The 16,529-nt window shown below is 46.0% G+C and overlaps 1 protein-coding gene across 4 annotated transcripts in view; it reads left to right on the top strand.

The window, feature by feature from the left end:
* RPTOR (regulatory associated protein of MTOR complex 1) overlaps positions 1–16,529 on the top strand; it is a 2,822,438-nt gene that overhangs the window by 2,084,168 nt on the left and 721,741 nt on the right. For all 4 annotated transcript variants that reach the window (XM_069655181.1, XM_069655184.1, XM_069655182.1 and 1 more), the window contains exons 18-19: positions 11,085–11,202; positions 11,810–11,950. In XM_069655181.1, the coding sequence (XP_069511282.1) occupies positions 11,085–11,202; positions 11,810–11,950 (259 nt within the window). The remainder of the gene's footprint in view (positions 1–11,084; positions 11,203–11,809; positions 11,951–16,529) is intronic.

The following is a 16,529-nucleotide window of genomic DNA, read 5'->3' as shown; positions in this document are numbered from 1 at the left end:
TTTCTGACATTTAGCAATATGGCCTCCAACAATAGGGCGTTTCCATAATCTAATCTAGACAAAATAGTTGCTCTGGCAACTGTAGAACTGTTCGCTTCACTCCGGTATGGCCGGATTTTGTGAAGAAATCGTAAGTAATAAGAGCAGTTTTTGTTTAGCTGCGTTACATGTGCCTCTGCACTTAGGGAAGCCTCCAAGTAGATCCTTAGAGTCTTAACTTTATTGACTATTTTTATCTGGTCATTGTTTATCTGCAAGAACTCCTATTGTCGACTTCATTTAGTTCTGGCTTGGTTGCTTGCGAAGATCATCAATTCCGTTTCCGTGGTAGACAAAACCAATTGTTGGTCATCCATGTTTCGATCGTTTTATATAGATCCTTAACCTTTGCACTATCTTGTGCATGGTCTCCGCTTAGCTTGATGATGAGCTGCGTATTATCGGCGTAGTTTGTAAAACATACGCACATTTCTTTTTCGTTTTTTTTTTCTTTTTTTTTAAGGGTCAAACAGAGGAATCTTATATATAAATTGAAAAGGAGCGACAGGCTCGCTCCCTGCGGTACACCGCGGCTCATTATTTCTTCAAAGGAGAAATTGACCTCCCCCAATGTACCCTTGATTTTCCATTAGAGAGAAAAGATGTTAACCAATCTATAGCTTGTGGGGAGCAGTTTGCTCCCTTCCCCAGTGCTTGTTTAAGTTGTTCGTGATTCGGCAAGTCAAAGGCTGCACTGAGATCCAGTAGGATGAGTAGACCTGCTTTCCCATCTTCAACAATACTTTGCATCTGAGATTGGAGGTCGATCATAGCTGTCTACGTGCTGTGTGCAGCACGAAAGCCTGATTGGTGGTTATGGAGTTCTGGTCCTTGTGGACGACTGCCCAATCCTTGGGATTGGCAGTTCACCAACAGCCGCTGTCCCACCGAGTAGGGGTAATGCAGCTCAACCAGCAGTAGTGGCAGAGGTGCACCAAGAGATGGCCTGTCTGCCCGGTCCTCACCACAGCAGTCCCAGATGTGAAGCCCTTGTGAAACAGACTTCCGCCATACAACTTCTGTGTGTGGTGGTTGAGGATCTCTTTGTTCGTCAAGGAATGTTATGTCTCCACATCCGAGGTCTGGGCCTTACAATTTGTTCACCAGGGATTTTGCCTCCACTTTGCTCAGCACCCTTCAGGCCACCCTCCCTCCAGCCAATACTGGTCTCCAGACCCACACCTTTTTGGAGGAGGTTAATCAGCTTTTGACAATAGGTGCTATAGAAGTGGTTCCCCATTCAGAATGAGGCAAAGGCTGTGAGTCAGTCTATTTTCTGGTGCCAAAGGAGTATGGGGGCTTGTGTCCTATTTTGGAATTTAAAACTAATGTACATGTACCTGTGTAAGGACAAGTTCAAGATGGTTACCCTTTCTCAAATCCTTCAGGCCTTCGAGATGTAGGACAAGCTATCATTGGATCACAAGGATGCCAACTTCAATGCCTCATCACCTGCGACACAGGAAGTGCCTGCGATACATAGTAGGCCATTGCCACTATCAGTTCATAGTCCTGCTGTTTGCTCTTTATTTGGCACCCTGGGTCTTTGCCAAACTGTTGGCATCTGGTTTATCACTAGAGGGCATTCATATCTTTCCTTACTTGGATGACTGGCCTGTCTGACCTTGCTCTCCAGCCCGGTTGTCGGTTCATCCCTTCTGTACCTGCAGTCTGTTGAACAGTGTGGGCTTCTCTCTGAACTTCAAGAAGTCTCAGGTTTCACCATCACAGTCCATCTGATTTATAGGGATTTTCTTGGACGTTCCCCTGTGTGAGGCCTTCCTGCCCGATGATAGAGTAGCGAACATCTCCAAGAAGGTCCATGTCCTCAATAGAAGGATAAAGTTCCGGCCCTTGCCTTCCTACACTTGCTAGGGTACATGGCTACTTGCATACTTAGAGTCAGAGGCCCTGCAGCTCACAGGTTTTCTTCAGTGGCTCATTGGTTGTCCGTGGTTTCAGTTTCAGGGGTACACTTCAGACCTCCTACAGGTCTCAGCGAGAGTGTCCAATACACCTCACATTGTTGTCCCTGCAAGGAAACCTGCTGAAAGGGGGTGTTGCTTCAGCAACCGTGGCCCCAACTGACAATATTCACGGATGCATGAAGGTGGTGGTGCTTGCCTACAAGATCGAACTTTTTTCCTCATCATAGACACATCAATTTACTGGAGTAGGTAGCAATCAGGCTTTCCTCTGGTTGCATTTCTTCCTTCGGTACAGGGCAGGAATATGAAAATTCTGATGGACAACACAATAGCGATGCACTACTCCAACAAATGAGGTAGAGGAGTTTCCTTGCCTCTGTGCAGAGAAGCATTGTGACTGTGGTTCTGGAGAATGAGGTGTCTCAGCATGCCTCGCTGAAACACACCCTCTCTCGAATGGGCTTTCTGTCAGGAAGTTCTGGAGGATCGAAATACAATAGGGTCGAATCAAAAGGGCCGAAAACAAAAGGGTTGATTATTATTTATTTTTTTATTTATTTTTTTGGGGTCCCCCCATACCCCTTTTTTTGTGGTAAAAAAACATTTTTTTCCTATACAGAAACCCAAAAAAAATATACATTTAAAAAAAGAAATTCGACCCTTTTGTTTCGAGTCTTATTGACTCGACCCTATGGCATTCGATCCTGTTCCAATAACTGGATACAATGTAGTACAAATACCAAGGTGTGGTAGGCAAAACAGTAATATACAGAGAGAGGGACGGTACATTGAAACAAGATACATTGTTGAACTATACAGTTATGGGTGCAGTGGTCGAAAGGAGGATAAGAAATATACTGCATCTCCTGAAAGTTGAGCCAATTTTATACATGAGTCCTGAATCGGGAACATGAAGGTTCTACTCTTAGATCTGTGGGTAAGGGAGTTCATAGTTTGGATGCTAGGACAGGGAAGCTACTGCCCCAGATTTTTGTAAGTTAAATCTCGGGACTCTAAGGCAATGTAGTTGAGCGGCTTTGGTAGGCCGGTCAGATGGATTTTTGGGGAATCTATCTGCCAGATATTTAGGCACTGAGTTGGGCAGGCACTTGTGAGTAAGGGTGAGAGTTTTGAAGGAGATTCTGTTCTTGAGCAAGAGCCAGTGGGCATTACGTCTAGTTTCTGTTTTCGATATATTGAAGGCAGATCTGAGCGCATTACTTTGCAATGCTTGAAGTTTGTTCAGGTTATTCTTATTAGTACCTATGTAAAGTGTGTTGCAGTAATCCAATTTGGATAAGATAAGTTCTCTAGCTAGAGTGGAGCAGCTTGTTGTTGAAAGGAAATGTCTGCTGGTGTTTGAGCTTTCAGTTACAGGCTGTAACGGAGGCTGTCGCATTTACTTGCTTGGTCAAGGATAAGGAACAGTCGAGATAAAATCCTAATGTCTTGACTTCCTTGGAGACTAGGAAATTAATACCATTGATATTAAAGGATCTGTATCTGGTATCAAGTTTACGTCTGGCTTGGGAGCCCGTAAGAAGTAATTCTGTCTTTTCATCATTGAGGCAGAGGCCATGGGTGGCCATCCATGCCTGAATGATGAGGTATATTTTGTTTAGTAGTTTTATGCCCAGGTCGTAGTTACCAGTGATGGGAATGAGGACTTAGGTGTCATCTGCATAATTAGTGTAGGTGACACCCAAGTGGTCCAGGTCATTGAACAAGGGCTTGGTAAAAATATTGTACATTGTGGGAATGACACAGGACCCTTGTGGAACTCACAGGTTACTGCTGCTGGATCTGCTGAAGCTGTAGGAGAGAAGACTCTCATTGTCATTGTTCTCCTTTCAAGGAAGGATTGTATCCAGGTTGTAGCTTTGTCTGAGAAGTGGGCTGATGAGGTAAGCTGGTTACACAAGACTTCATGGCTGACAAGGTCAACAGCAGCTGATAAAGAAGGAGAGATATATTACCTTTGTCTTTTTGCTCATCTATTTGGGTTTTTAGATCTAATAGTGTAGTTTCAGAGCTGTGTCTAGGTCTAAACCCAGATTGCCGCAGGCCCAGAAGATTCTTGGTCTCTAGATGTGCTTGTATTTGTAAATATGCAGCCCTGTCTAGAATCTTGAGCAAAAATGGCACAGTAGTGATAGGTCTGTAATTTGTAGGGATGTCAGGATCAAGGTTTGGTTTTTTTAACAGCGGAAGGGCCCAGTCGTCCTTCAAGTTAGTTGGGATTGTGCTGGTTTCGAATGAGGCGTTTATGAATGTGGTAATAGTTGGTGCAAGTTCTTTGATGATGTCAGCAGGGCAAATGTCGCCCTGACAGCGTGAAGGTTTGAGGCTTGATATTATATTTTCAACCTCTTTAATGGACAGAGGAGTGAAGTTAAATGGGTTACCAGGTTTAGAAGTAGAAAGTTCAAGTTTAGGTGGGGCAAGATCGGAGGCAAAACTGAGTTTTTTTTCTTTTCAGTTTTGGATTGTAGCATCGATATTTTATCTAGTAGTGCTGCTTGTATTTTAGTACACCAGGCCTTGTCTGTAGAGCAGTTTTTGGTGGGGGGTGTGGGTGACTCGAGCTCTCTAAGGATAGTAAACAGCTCTCTAGTGCCGGATTTGGCATTGGTTATTCTCTTATATGTGTCACTTTTGGATTGAAGGGTGGCAGACTTGTAGCAGTTGGAAGTTTTTGCAAATAGGTCTTTGTTGCTGTCTCAAGGAAGGTTTTTCCGAGCTGTTTCTGCTCTGCTCTTGTTATTGCGTAAAGTTTTGAGACTCTGGGTAATCCAAGAATTAAGGTGTGCCTGAGGATTGGCTTTACGCAGTTTCAAAGGAGCTAAAGTGTCGATGGCTTGGTTAAGTGTTGAATTGTAAAGATCTACAAATGTTGAGCGGTCCAGTTTAGTAGTCGGATAGTTAAGGATAGGTCGTATAAGCGGTAATAGATTCTCTGTTGTAATATTCTTTTTGTTCCTGGTTAGTGCCTGTGGTGCTATACCAGGAGGCTGGTTTAGATGATTTCTAGACTGTAAGGTGAATGAGACAAAGTGTTGGTATGCCCAGGCACGTGGTGCGTTGGTGAGGATATTTATATCACAATTAAGGTCAGCAATCCATTGTAAGATTCCTCATTTATTATGTGTAGGCTTGGTGATGCGCTGGGCAAAGCCTAGTTCTGCTATTGAGTTGGCAATAGTGGTGGCAGTGTTAGCATTTGTATCTAAGAAGCTTAGATTGAAATCACCAAGGAGTAATGTTTGTGAGCCAGGTTTAGTATTAGTAGAGAGGAGTTGAGATATCTTCGGCTAAGGTCGGGATTAGACCCGGAGATCTGTATAATAGATCAATTTTGAAACTGCGTGAAGCTGAAAGTGGTAGCTTCACGGACAATAGTTCAGCTGAGGCGAAAGGGAGGTGAGGTATGGCTCTTAGTCCTAGGTGAGTCTTGGATATAATTGCTACTTCCCCACCTTTGGAAGTTTCTCTGTCGAGTCTAGTGATGGTGCAGTTATCTGGAATGGCTAAAGATAGTGTAGGACCAGTTGCAGTATGTAGCCAGGTCCCTGTTATGGCCAGGAAGCCAAACTGATTAGCGATAAGGTCAGCAATGTCTAACGCGTGTGCCATTAAAGATCTGGCGTGGATGAGTGCTCCTTTGATCGAACGTTATGATTATTAGGTTTATAATGTGGCACTGTCGTGTTGGATGAACAGGAAGGGTCAAGTCTAACTGTATTTGTGGAGGTGTTCAAAGTGTTTTTCTTGATGGCAACAGTGGGCTCAGACTTAAATGTTGTGTATTAAGCTGTTTTTAGCATGCATGGAATGGTGGGAATGTTAGGGTGGAACATTGGGTAAGCATTCTGCAAAGGAATGTTTGGGGTTGTGGTAGGCTATTGGGGAAGGATCTTGTCAAGGATGATTGGGGTTCTTTATGTTTACTTGTACCTTGAGAATAAATGGACATTGCATCAGGTACCCATGGTGTGAGGAGTCGTCATCACATTAAGTTTGATTAGAGCTCTATCAATAGAGGTTGGTAGGAGGGTCTGCCCAAATCTTGAAACTAGTCTAAGGTTTCGGATTGTTGGAGGACATGGTTGGTTGGGAACAGGTTTGGTGGCAAAGCGATAGATCCATTGGATAGGTGTAAGGCTATTGGCGCTGTTTACCGATGGCGAGATCTGTGGTGAGCAGGATAGTAGGAGGTGGGTAGGTGCTATGGAGTTGTGGTGCGGTAGAGAAGTGGACATGGATATAGATGTTATTCTTCCTAGATGAGGTGGCATGGTCGTGGATAGGTTACATAGTTGTCCAGTTATTATTTATACCCGGCAAGTCTAATGGGAGTAGGAGTATCGTGGTTAGGGTAGCCAATGTCAGTTATTTGAGCAGGTTGGTTAAGTAAGGGTGTAACATTGTACATAGGCATGACTGGCAGGTTATGTCTCTACACTGGTAATTGTCCGCTGCGGATAGGTGGCTGCTGGTAATATAATGAAGGTAGTCCAGGTATATCTTGCGGATAGGTCGGTGAGTACTCAAAGGACGCAAGACTAGTATGTAGAGATTTTAAAAAATGGCTAGAAACCTAGTTAATCTCATGGGCTTTTCGTATGCCGGTTAGATTAGGCTATAGCTGGATGGCTGAGAAGCAGATAGCAGGCTGTGGGCTAATATCTAGGCTACTGTTCTAAGGTAGAGAACCAGGGGCGTTGCTAGGGGGGGGGCTAAGGGGGCTATAGCCCCTGGTCTTTTGGTTGTAGCCCCGGATAGAATCTCAGGAGCTACAGCCAAAAGATTAGCTAGCCCCCAGTCCCAACAGGTCCGACATCAGCTTAGCCCCGGGTCTTTTCCAGACCCAGCAACTCCCATGTAGAGAACTACAGGTGCGACATGAGGCAAGTTTACAGTAATTTGTGTAATAATGGGCAATGCTAGCAGATTAGGCATATTTCAAACAATGCAGATATGAGTAAAAAAAGGGCGTAATGCAGGAATAGGCAGCATGCAGTATACATGAGGAAAGGACAGCAATACAGGCAAACAGCAGAAAGTCTTCTACATGGGAAAAGGTGTGATAGCATTTTGCAGGGATTCACATCAATAAGGTATGAGACATGCGAGTAGGGGATATACATTGAAGACGTCAGTCCGTACGGTGTGCACGGTACTCGCGGTCAGGTTAGGCAGAGGAGGTAACACGGTAATGCAAGATAGACCATCCCGATGTTGGCGGCAAGTGAGTGCGCCTAAGACTATAGAAGAGCCAGTACAAGAATATTGCTGGGTGGGTTACACAGCGAGTAGGCATGAAACGGTTAGCATTTAGCATAATTTCCAGGCAGATAATGGGCAGTGCGTACATAGGGCATGTTGTGGCAATGGCAAAGGCTGCTTCGAGTGCAAGCAAGTATAGAGAAGTTAAACAGGTAAGTGGTTATAATGCATACGCTTACCCAAATAGTTTCTTAGGATTTCTGCTGAACACGATTTTAGAGGAAGGGTCTCAGTCCACAGTCCTCCCGGCTCCGACAGAGATCCTTTCTCAATGGCAGACTCCTCAAATAGACTTCTTCGGTTCTAGTGTGAGCAAGAATTTTGATGTCTAACAGCCGTTAAGATGGCATGAAGTAGACTCCATTTTTATGTCTTCGTCACATGTTACAAGCTCTATGTTTCATGTTCTTCGTTTTGATTTTCGGTTCATGCTCCATCAGCAGAAACTATGAATTGCTTGTTTGTAATGAATGTGCTTTCTTAGAGGTCCAGGTTTCTGTAAACAGCACACATGGTGTCTATTGGGGCCTGTTAGCAGAACACACTTCTCAACTCAACAACCTAGGCTCATATCCAGAGTCTATGCCCAATGGCCGATTTAAAACAAAAGGCACCAAAGAAAGAGGTAATCCAGGCTAGGCATCACTGAGGCTATAGGAAATGTGTTGTATGCACTATGATTCATTGTACGGAATGTTAATACATTTTCTTCAACTTTAGTAATCACCAGAAGGAGTTTGTGAATGTTTTAATTTTACCAAAAACTTAACACAAAAATTGGAAAAGGAAGTGCAAGTTGTTCTGTGCAGGGAATATCCTGGATTTGGGAGCACTGGGGAACGCTTTGGCAGTTGAGGGGATGTTTGAACTCCTCTACGCTTCCAATCCCTGTCATCCCGCTAGTTCTCGGGGAACGGGGGCTGGTGAGGGCCCCTATGCCTGTTCGAGTCCATGCTGATTCCGTTTGCTCTGGACTGGACCCGGAGAACATGGTACTCTGCTGCGTTGCTGGACATGTCCATCTGTCCTCAATGAACTCCCTCCACAGAGAGTGAATCTGCTCTTCCAGTTGGAGGGGCGGGTGCTCCCTTCAAACCTCTACTATCTGAAACTTCTTGCTTGGCTGCTGAGCTATAAGGAGGGGGATTTGTCAGCTCAGCGGCCTACCACAAGTCTGTTTATGCCTGCAGATGGTCTAAATGTTGTGCTTGGTGATGGGTTTGTTCCGGGATGGGATTTAAATGTAATGTTGACATTTATTATGGGCACACTGTTTGTACCCCTGCATTCTTGCGCTTTACAGTTACTTACCCTTCAGGTGATTTTCCTGGTTGCCATTGCTTGCACTCGACAGGTGAATGAACTCCAGCTGTTGCCTGTTAAAACTCTCTATTTGGTTTTCTCCAAAGAGAAGGTGACATTGAGAGTGAGGTAGTTCCCCTCCCCCACCCCCCAAAGGTAGTCTAGGATTTTCATCTCTCTCTCTGTTCTCCTTTGGAAGTCTTTCATAGACAAGTTATCCGTGGGCAGAAGGAATCCATTAGAAGAACAAATTACTTACCTATCAGTAATATTCTTTTTGGTGGATGCTTCTCCCTAGGATTACCCATCACCCTCCCATCCTGCCCCACTTGGCAAATAGCTAGTCCATTCTGTTCTGTGGTGCTTCAGTGCCTGTGCTAGGGAAAAAGGGTGGTACTAACATCACATGGTGCATCGCCTCAATACATACTAGCTGCCCAAAGTCAGGTCCGGCGTGGGCGTGTTGAGGAATTTTGTGGAGAAGATGCTGAGGTACTCTGGGCCTCCTGGTGGTGGTAATGTTCCAGAAGACCAGCTGCCCTGAACGGTAGATAGCATAAATGAGGAATTCATGCAAGGAATATCCATAAAAAAAGAACTTTACTGAGAAGTATGTAATTTGTTATTCTGCATTAATGAGGGCATCTTCTTTCCAAAGTGTGGTAGTGTTACCAACGGGCATTTTTCCTTGAACGTTTTGCTCATTGTTCGTTGTATTGTTTTGTATATTTGTCCCCTTCTCCACCCCCGCTTTTAATTTGGACATAATGGTGTTTTTTTTTATACTACAGGTATTATATGTCATGTTATGTAATGGTATATTATGTCATGTCTTCTACTGTAATTTCACAGCAATGTCATGTTGCTTTGTCAAGCTGCTGGAAATTGACATATAGCACTCCACAAACACCCAAATAAATAATACACATTAGTTAATGAAAAGGGTTGCAACGTCTAAAGAAGTAGAAGCTGGTAAGCAGGGTCTGCATCCATTGTGAACTTAAGATTTCCCCTGCTGCACTCTTTCAACAGGACAGGGTAAGTGCAGCCCTGGTTGAGAAAAGTAGAAAAGGCTGGATTATGCAGATAAATCCCAGAGGAGCCCAACCTCAACTTACTTCCCACCCCACTTTACCATTCCCATAAAGCTTTGATCAGGCCTCATAATTTCCAGGGCCATGTCCTCAGTGGAAAACCCCATCCTCCTTTATTAGTACCCATAGTTCCTCACAGCTTTCAGGTCTGTAGAACCTGGCAATTAATGACCGTTTGGAACCTATGGAGTAAGTAGAAAAGTTTGTGTTTTGCTGTTTCCTTGTGCATTGGTTGAACACACCTACGCAGTGCTGGAAAACCTCAACGCCTATGCCTCAGATGCTAGATAGTCTTTACATGTAGTCCTTATAACGGACAGTTTCCCTCCTAGAGTGGTGTCCTTTATGTGAAAGTCTCATTTGATCTAGCTAGCCTCTCATGCATTATTTTACAGCCTTTCCTCTAATTTAATTCTCTTACTACATTTCAGTGGCTTATTAACCAATTTACTACATACAAAGGTGGGACTAGTTCTCTTTGGGATGGTTCAAGCTAGTGGAGATTTTGTCAAACTCATTTTCTTTCCCTCTCAGCACTCACTCATCATGCAGCTAATTTCTGGCTAGGACACCTCTGTTGGCGGGCTGGACTTTACCAGAAGCTCTCCAGCTATCAGCAGGAGTAAATCCAATATAATTGTCTGGTTAGTAGTCCCTACAACTCCCAGACAGTGACTCTTGGACACATCGCAAGGCCATCACACAGCCACAACATGACTTACAGTAATGTCACCACCATGCTAGTAACAGCCATCCATTAAGGTTCTGCTGACAAGTAAGGGACTATCACATTCCTGCTCTTGATAATATTTTCTTTTGGGCACACACACACACACGCACACAGAGACACAGACACAGACACACCCTATGTGAGGTTCCAATACGCCGCTATAGGGACAAGCCTTTTAAACCCCTACAGTGGTGTGTGCATGCATTATAAAAGACGAAACAGTACAACATAATTTTCAGACTGTCAGTGGAATATGTATCAGGCCACATTAGTCAATAAATTACAGGCTACCTCAATGTGATTTCTTTCTGGTAATACGGTCTGTTTCAGCCTATGTCTGGGTCTTTGCCATTCTACATAAATGGGACATTAACCGTATGTCACTGGGATTTCTCGCCAACTACAGCTAGCATTTGCTTCTGGCTGCATCAATGGAATTATTTTCAAGTCTATTATATTTATTTGTTTGTTGTATTGGTATTGGCATAAGTTAATTAAGATTATTTTTGGAATACACTAGCAATGTTTATGGTTGGCTGTTTTGGTATCCCACAAGCGTTCTTTTAGGTAGGATTTCCATTTTAGAGCTGGACTGTAAAACTAGTACTTGTGCAAAAAGCTGCCACAGAAATGGCGAAAGGCAGGTAGCACAATCCCTAGGAAGAAATAAGTGAACTTTAAGGCAATCCTTTATTTCATCAACAGGAGCTAGTGGTGGCCCTAAGTCATTTGGTGGTTCAATACGAGAGCAATTTCTGCACAGTGGCACTACAGTTCATGGAAGAGGAGAAAAACTGTCCATTGCCCTCTCCAGCAACCACTGGTAAGTTTCCTTGCCTGTCCTCTTTAGAAACTACTGGTAAATGTACTTATTTGTCCTCCATAGAAGCACCAGTAAGGGTTCTAATCTGTCCTCTAGAGCAATAAATGCAAGTTAATTACCTTTCTTCCATAGTGTTTATAGATAAGTATCCTAATACATCCTTTCAGCAAGACATGTACATTTTCTCATCTGTCTTCCAGGGAAAAGGTAGAACAGCGTCCGAATATCTTCCCTTATAGAGCAACAGTAACTGTTCTCACCTGCCCGCTAAGTTTATTTGCCAGTGTCTTCAGCCACACGCAAGTGCTCTATTTAGTCTAGGGCACTGTAGCGGTATATCCTAAACAGCCGTCGGTAATGGTCCCAACCTGCCCTCTATGGGCCTCGCATTTGTTTGCACATTGGGACTTTCAAACAAGCACAGTTCTCTCTAGTCGTATGGTGTGCCCACACAACATGCAAGAACACATCTGTCATACTAATATTCTTATATTCCCCAGCCACCTTTGGCTCTATTAGTGTGACACAGGACATACTGTGTTCTGTCCAGGATGGAGAATACCTCCAATGCTTTTTAAGTAGTTGATATTCCTTTCTTTCGTTTCAGAGGGTGGGAGCCTGACCCCAGTGCGGGATGGGCCAAGTACCCCTCGCCTTCGTTCGGTGAGCTCTTACGGCAACATAAGAGCAGTCACCATGCCCCGAAACCTGAACAAATCGCTCCAGAATCTAAGCTTGAACGAAGAAGGTGAGTAGCTCTATTCATTGCATTTTGCGGTTTCCCCACACCTTCTTTATGGCCTTATCTTGTCCTTCCACATGAGATCACATTATGGCACCTGCGGGCTACAACTGTGGTCTGAGACTTCCTGTAAATAAATTTCTGATGTTTGTTAATCTGCTTAGAATCACATGCTGTGCATAGGTCCGACATCCAGTGGTCACTGCGGAGTATTGCATTTTGTTTTTCGTAGTCGAAAAAGGGGACGTCGACAAGGCGTGTCTGTAACACTATCCCTATAGTGACGTGCGTTGTACCCACAATCCCTCACGCGTCGAGGTCCCTCGGATTGTTTTTTTCCGCCCAGCTTATGGTCGCCTTACGCGGAGCTCCTAGAGAGACATTGCAAAACAATTACTACGGACCTCGGTCCTTAATATATACTTATTGTAAAGATCCCTCCCCTCGACGTTAGCTGTGAAGCTGTTTCTCCGCCGTGCAAGTTTTCGACGGAGGGGAAGAGACGGAGGAGATCCCTCGGCGCTGCCGAACACGTGGCCAGGCCTCGCCGGCCAACATACAGTAGGGAGAGAGGGGGTTCGAACTTTTTTCTTCTCGTCGAGAATGTCTTTCTTTCTCCCCTATCTTTCCCTTGGGGTTGTTATCACCAGTTTTTATTGCCTCAGCTATGGAGAGGACACCTTTTAAGTTTTGCCCACGCTGTAGGGGCAAATACACTTGGAAGGACAAACACAAGCTCTGTAATCGTTGCTTGCCCCTCGATCATAAAGAGGACAGCTGTGCGGCCTGTAAGCTCTTGAAACCAAGAACACTTAAAGAACGGAAAGTTAAAAGGTGGGCGGACTATGCTATGTCGAAGTCAGTTTCCTCACCCGCTGCCGCTGTTACAGAAAGTGACGAGGAGGGCGATAACTCGACGTCCGTTACGGAAGTCATTAACCCCCAGAAGGAGCGCTCGCGCTCCTCGACGTCCGTCCCCGGCCCCGACGGGCTCGGCTCACGCCCTGCTTATGGGGATGAACACCCCGGCGACAAGGACGCACACAGACCCCATAGGCCTAAGCACACAACCCACGGCTCTTCTTCGTCGAGGCCGAAGGACCCACCAGCGCCGAAGGGGACGCAGGGCACTCCGGCGTCGACCTCAGACCGCAAGGGTCTCAAGCCCCACCCGCAAACGCAGCCGCGACCAGCGATTGGGCTTTCATCTAACACGGGCGCTACCTCAAAAACATCCGACGTAACGGTCCATAGAGCGGCCGTCGAAAAACAACGCGCAGCGCAGGCAACGCCGACTCCAGAACCCTCGACTGACGAACTCGTCGTCGTCGAGAGTCTGGCGAGAATTGTTTCCGAGGATAAACGTAAGCGGACGACGAAACAGACGTCGAATACCGCACCCAAGGAAATAGAAACGCCGAAAAACACCCAAAAGACCAAGGGAATGGACCCAGGATGACCCTAGGGTCAAGATTCCTAGGCTGTTTCCCCCTTCTACAGATGCATATGACCTCACTGAAGAGGAGCAATACCTCCAGGAAGATGAGGAGTGTTTAGGTGGAGAGGAAGAACATGAGGAGGAGAGGTTTGAGGAAGACCCTTACACTAGCGCAGGAGCTTTTGAGGAAGATACAGCTACCTCACAGCCCTGGCACTCCCCATCAGTGCAGCCTTGGCAGTCCCCATCAGTGCACTCAGACCCTGATGTCTTTCACCCTTCTCCTCCCAAGGACTCACCTATTGGGAACACCTCCCCCATAGATGACCAGCCTTCACTTAATGCAGTATTGCGCAAGGCAGCAGCGCATTTTGAAATAGACACAGGGGAGACTCTTCCGGACATAGACTTTGTAGAAAAAGTTATCAAAGAAAAAGCCCCGGTCAGTCAGTCCATTCCACTCCTGGCTTCTATAAGGAGAAGAATAACTCCTTCCCTTTCCAATCCGGCCTTAGTCAGAGGGGTCAACCCTCGGATAGAAAAGCTCTTCAGCCCTTCGTCTTCGGACCCTCTGTACATCAGGGGACATTCTATTCCGGACTCTCTGGTATTTACTAACGCAAGAAAGAGAGCGGGGGTACCACTATCTACTAGTGAGGCACCACCTGACAAAGAGGGCAAGAAGCTCTATGCACTTGGTAAGAGAATCACGACCTCCGCTGCCTTCTCAACTAGGATTGCGAATAACAATTCCCTATTAGCTAGCTACGCAGATGCACAGTGGAGCAAGCTGCGCAGCGAAGCAGAGGATGCACCTGAACCCCTGCGTTCACACCCGTTGGCTGCTATATCAGAGGGAACTCTTGTAAACCAGGGCATCGTAAAGAACTCCTTGGATGCCGCAGAGACAGCTGGACGTTCCCTGGTTCAGGGAATACTTCTCAAACGCCATGTCTGGCTGCGCAATTCGGGATTTAAGCCAGAAACCCAGGCTTCCCTACTAAATAAGCCCATAGAGCAAACCCATCTGTTTGGAAAAGCAGTTGATGAGGCCCTAGAACATGCAAAGAAGGAGTTTGATACCATCAAGACTCTTGACCAAATTTCTAGGCCACCTAACAGACGCAGCTATGGCAATAGACGCTCCTTTCGTGGCCAACGCCAGCAGCAAAGCCAACAACAATTTTACTCTGCTACCAACTGGCCCTCTAACCAAAGCACCCAGTTCAGTCAAAGAGGCCAACGTCGTGGCAAAGGAAGAGGGCGCGGCTCCAGTCCAAAAGGCCCCACGCCCAATACCAACAAATGACCCAAAGGTTCGGGTCCCCTCCCATGCATCACCGGTCGGGGGCCGGCTAACATCGTTCCTTTCAGCATGGGAGGGAATAACGTCAGACCGCTGGGTATTATCCACCATAGCCCACGGATACTGCATCGAATTCAACGGTTCCCCAAAATACAGACCCCCACGGAACCGGCGCATGACACCGGAACACCTCACTATTCTTCTTCAAGAAGTAGAAGAGCTACTGAAAAAAGAAGCTATAGAGGCTGCCCCCCTATCGCAGGTAACAGAAGGTATTTATTCAGTGTACTTCCTTGTACCCAAAAAGGATTTAACCATGCGCCCTGTATTAGATCTGCGTCCAGCGAACAATTTTGTCAAACCCCAAAAGTTTCGTATGGTAACCTTGCAGGATGTAATCCCACTGTTATCACAGGGGGATTACATTACAACACTAGACATGAAAGATGCATACTTTGATATTTTAATGTTGCCAGCGCACAGAAAATACCTCAGGTTCAAGCTAGAGAACAAACACTACCAGTTCAGAGTACTACCCTTCGGGATAGCATCTGCACCAAGGGTATTCACGAAAGTACTGGCAGTGGCAGCGGCCCACCTGCGCAGATTATCCATCCCGGTTTACCCGTACCTCGACGACTGGCTCATAACAGGGGATTCTTACGAAACATGCTTCTCCAATACCCAAAGGACCGTAGACCTTTTGTCCCAACTGGGCTTCTCCATCAATGAAAAGAAGTCCAGCTTAGACCCCAGCCAAATCAAACAATTCCTAGGGGCTCTAATTCGAACAAAGGACGGCCTCGTCTTCCCCTCCAACGAGAGGGTCCAAAACATGCTGTTTCAGATCCCCCATTATGTGGCAGGTCGAGAGGTTACGGTACGCAAAGCAATGCGTATGCTAGGGATGATGGCATCATGTATTTATTTGGTACCTCACGCACGCCTGCGCATGCGCCCAATGCAAGAGTGGCTCTACAGCCAGTGGTGTCAGGCCAGCGGACAATGGGACGATCTAGTGGTGGTCTCGCAGGCCTTGGTTCTCTCGCTACGGTGGTGGACAAAGGAAAACCTGTTATTAGGGAACACTTTTGCCACACCCGCAGTGGAAGCCACTCTAACCACAGACGCATCCCTTACAGGATGGGGGGCTCACCTATCCCATCAGACTGCTCACGGAGTGTGGACTCCGAGCTTAGCTTCCAAACATATAAACCTGCTGGAACTATTAGCAGTGTTCAAAGCACTGAAAGCCTTTCAGGAACACTTACAAGGAAAGACAGTGATGGTCCTCACAGACAGCACCACAGCCATGTACTATCTCAACAAGCAAGGGGGCACTCACTCTCCAGGACTGTCCAAGCTGTCCCAGAATATATGGAAGTGGGCTCTCAAACACAACATGTTCCTACTATCACAACATGTACCAGGGGAACTCAATCTGCTAGCAGACAAACTCAGCAGAGACTTCCCCCTACCCAAAGAGTACGAATGGCAATTGCAAGAAGACATCGTCTTAAACGTCTTCACGCAATGGGGTTTCCCGGAAATAGACCTGTTCACAACCCTGGAGAACTCACAATGCCAAAGTTACACCTCCAGGTACCCCCAGAACCAGTCCAAGGGGAACGGTCTGTTGATTCAATGGTCAGGGAAATTTGTTTACGCCTTTCCCCCGACTCCCCTCAACAAGGTGGTGCACAAGATGCACCAAGAGCAGGTGACCATGATACTAGTGGCCCCAATGTGGGCCCGGCAGCCATGGTTCGCTCACTTGATGGAGATGTCCCTATCTCCCCCAATGAAACTTCCTTGCCCGTACAACATGCTGTCACAAGACA

This window comes from Ambystoma mexicanum, chromosome 3q (genome assembly GCF_040938575.1).
Source record: "Ambystoma mexicanum isolate Mex_15411 chromosome 3q, UKY_AmexF1_1, whole genome shotgun sequence".
In the NCBI taxonomy this organism is placed as follows: domain Eukaryota; kingdom Metazoa; phylum Chordata; class Amphibia; order Caudata; family Ambystomatidae; genus Ambystoma; species Ambystoma mexicanum.
Note: the sequence above shows the minus strand (reverse complement) of the source record. Positions and strands in the feature narration are given on the sequence as shown.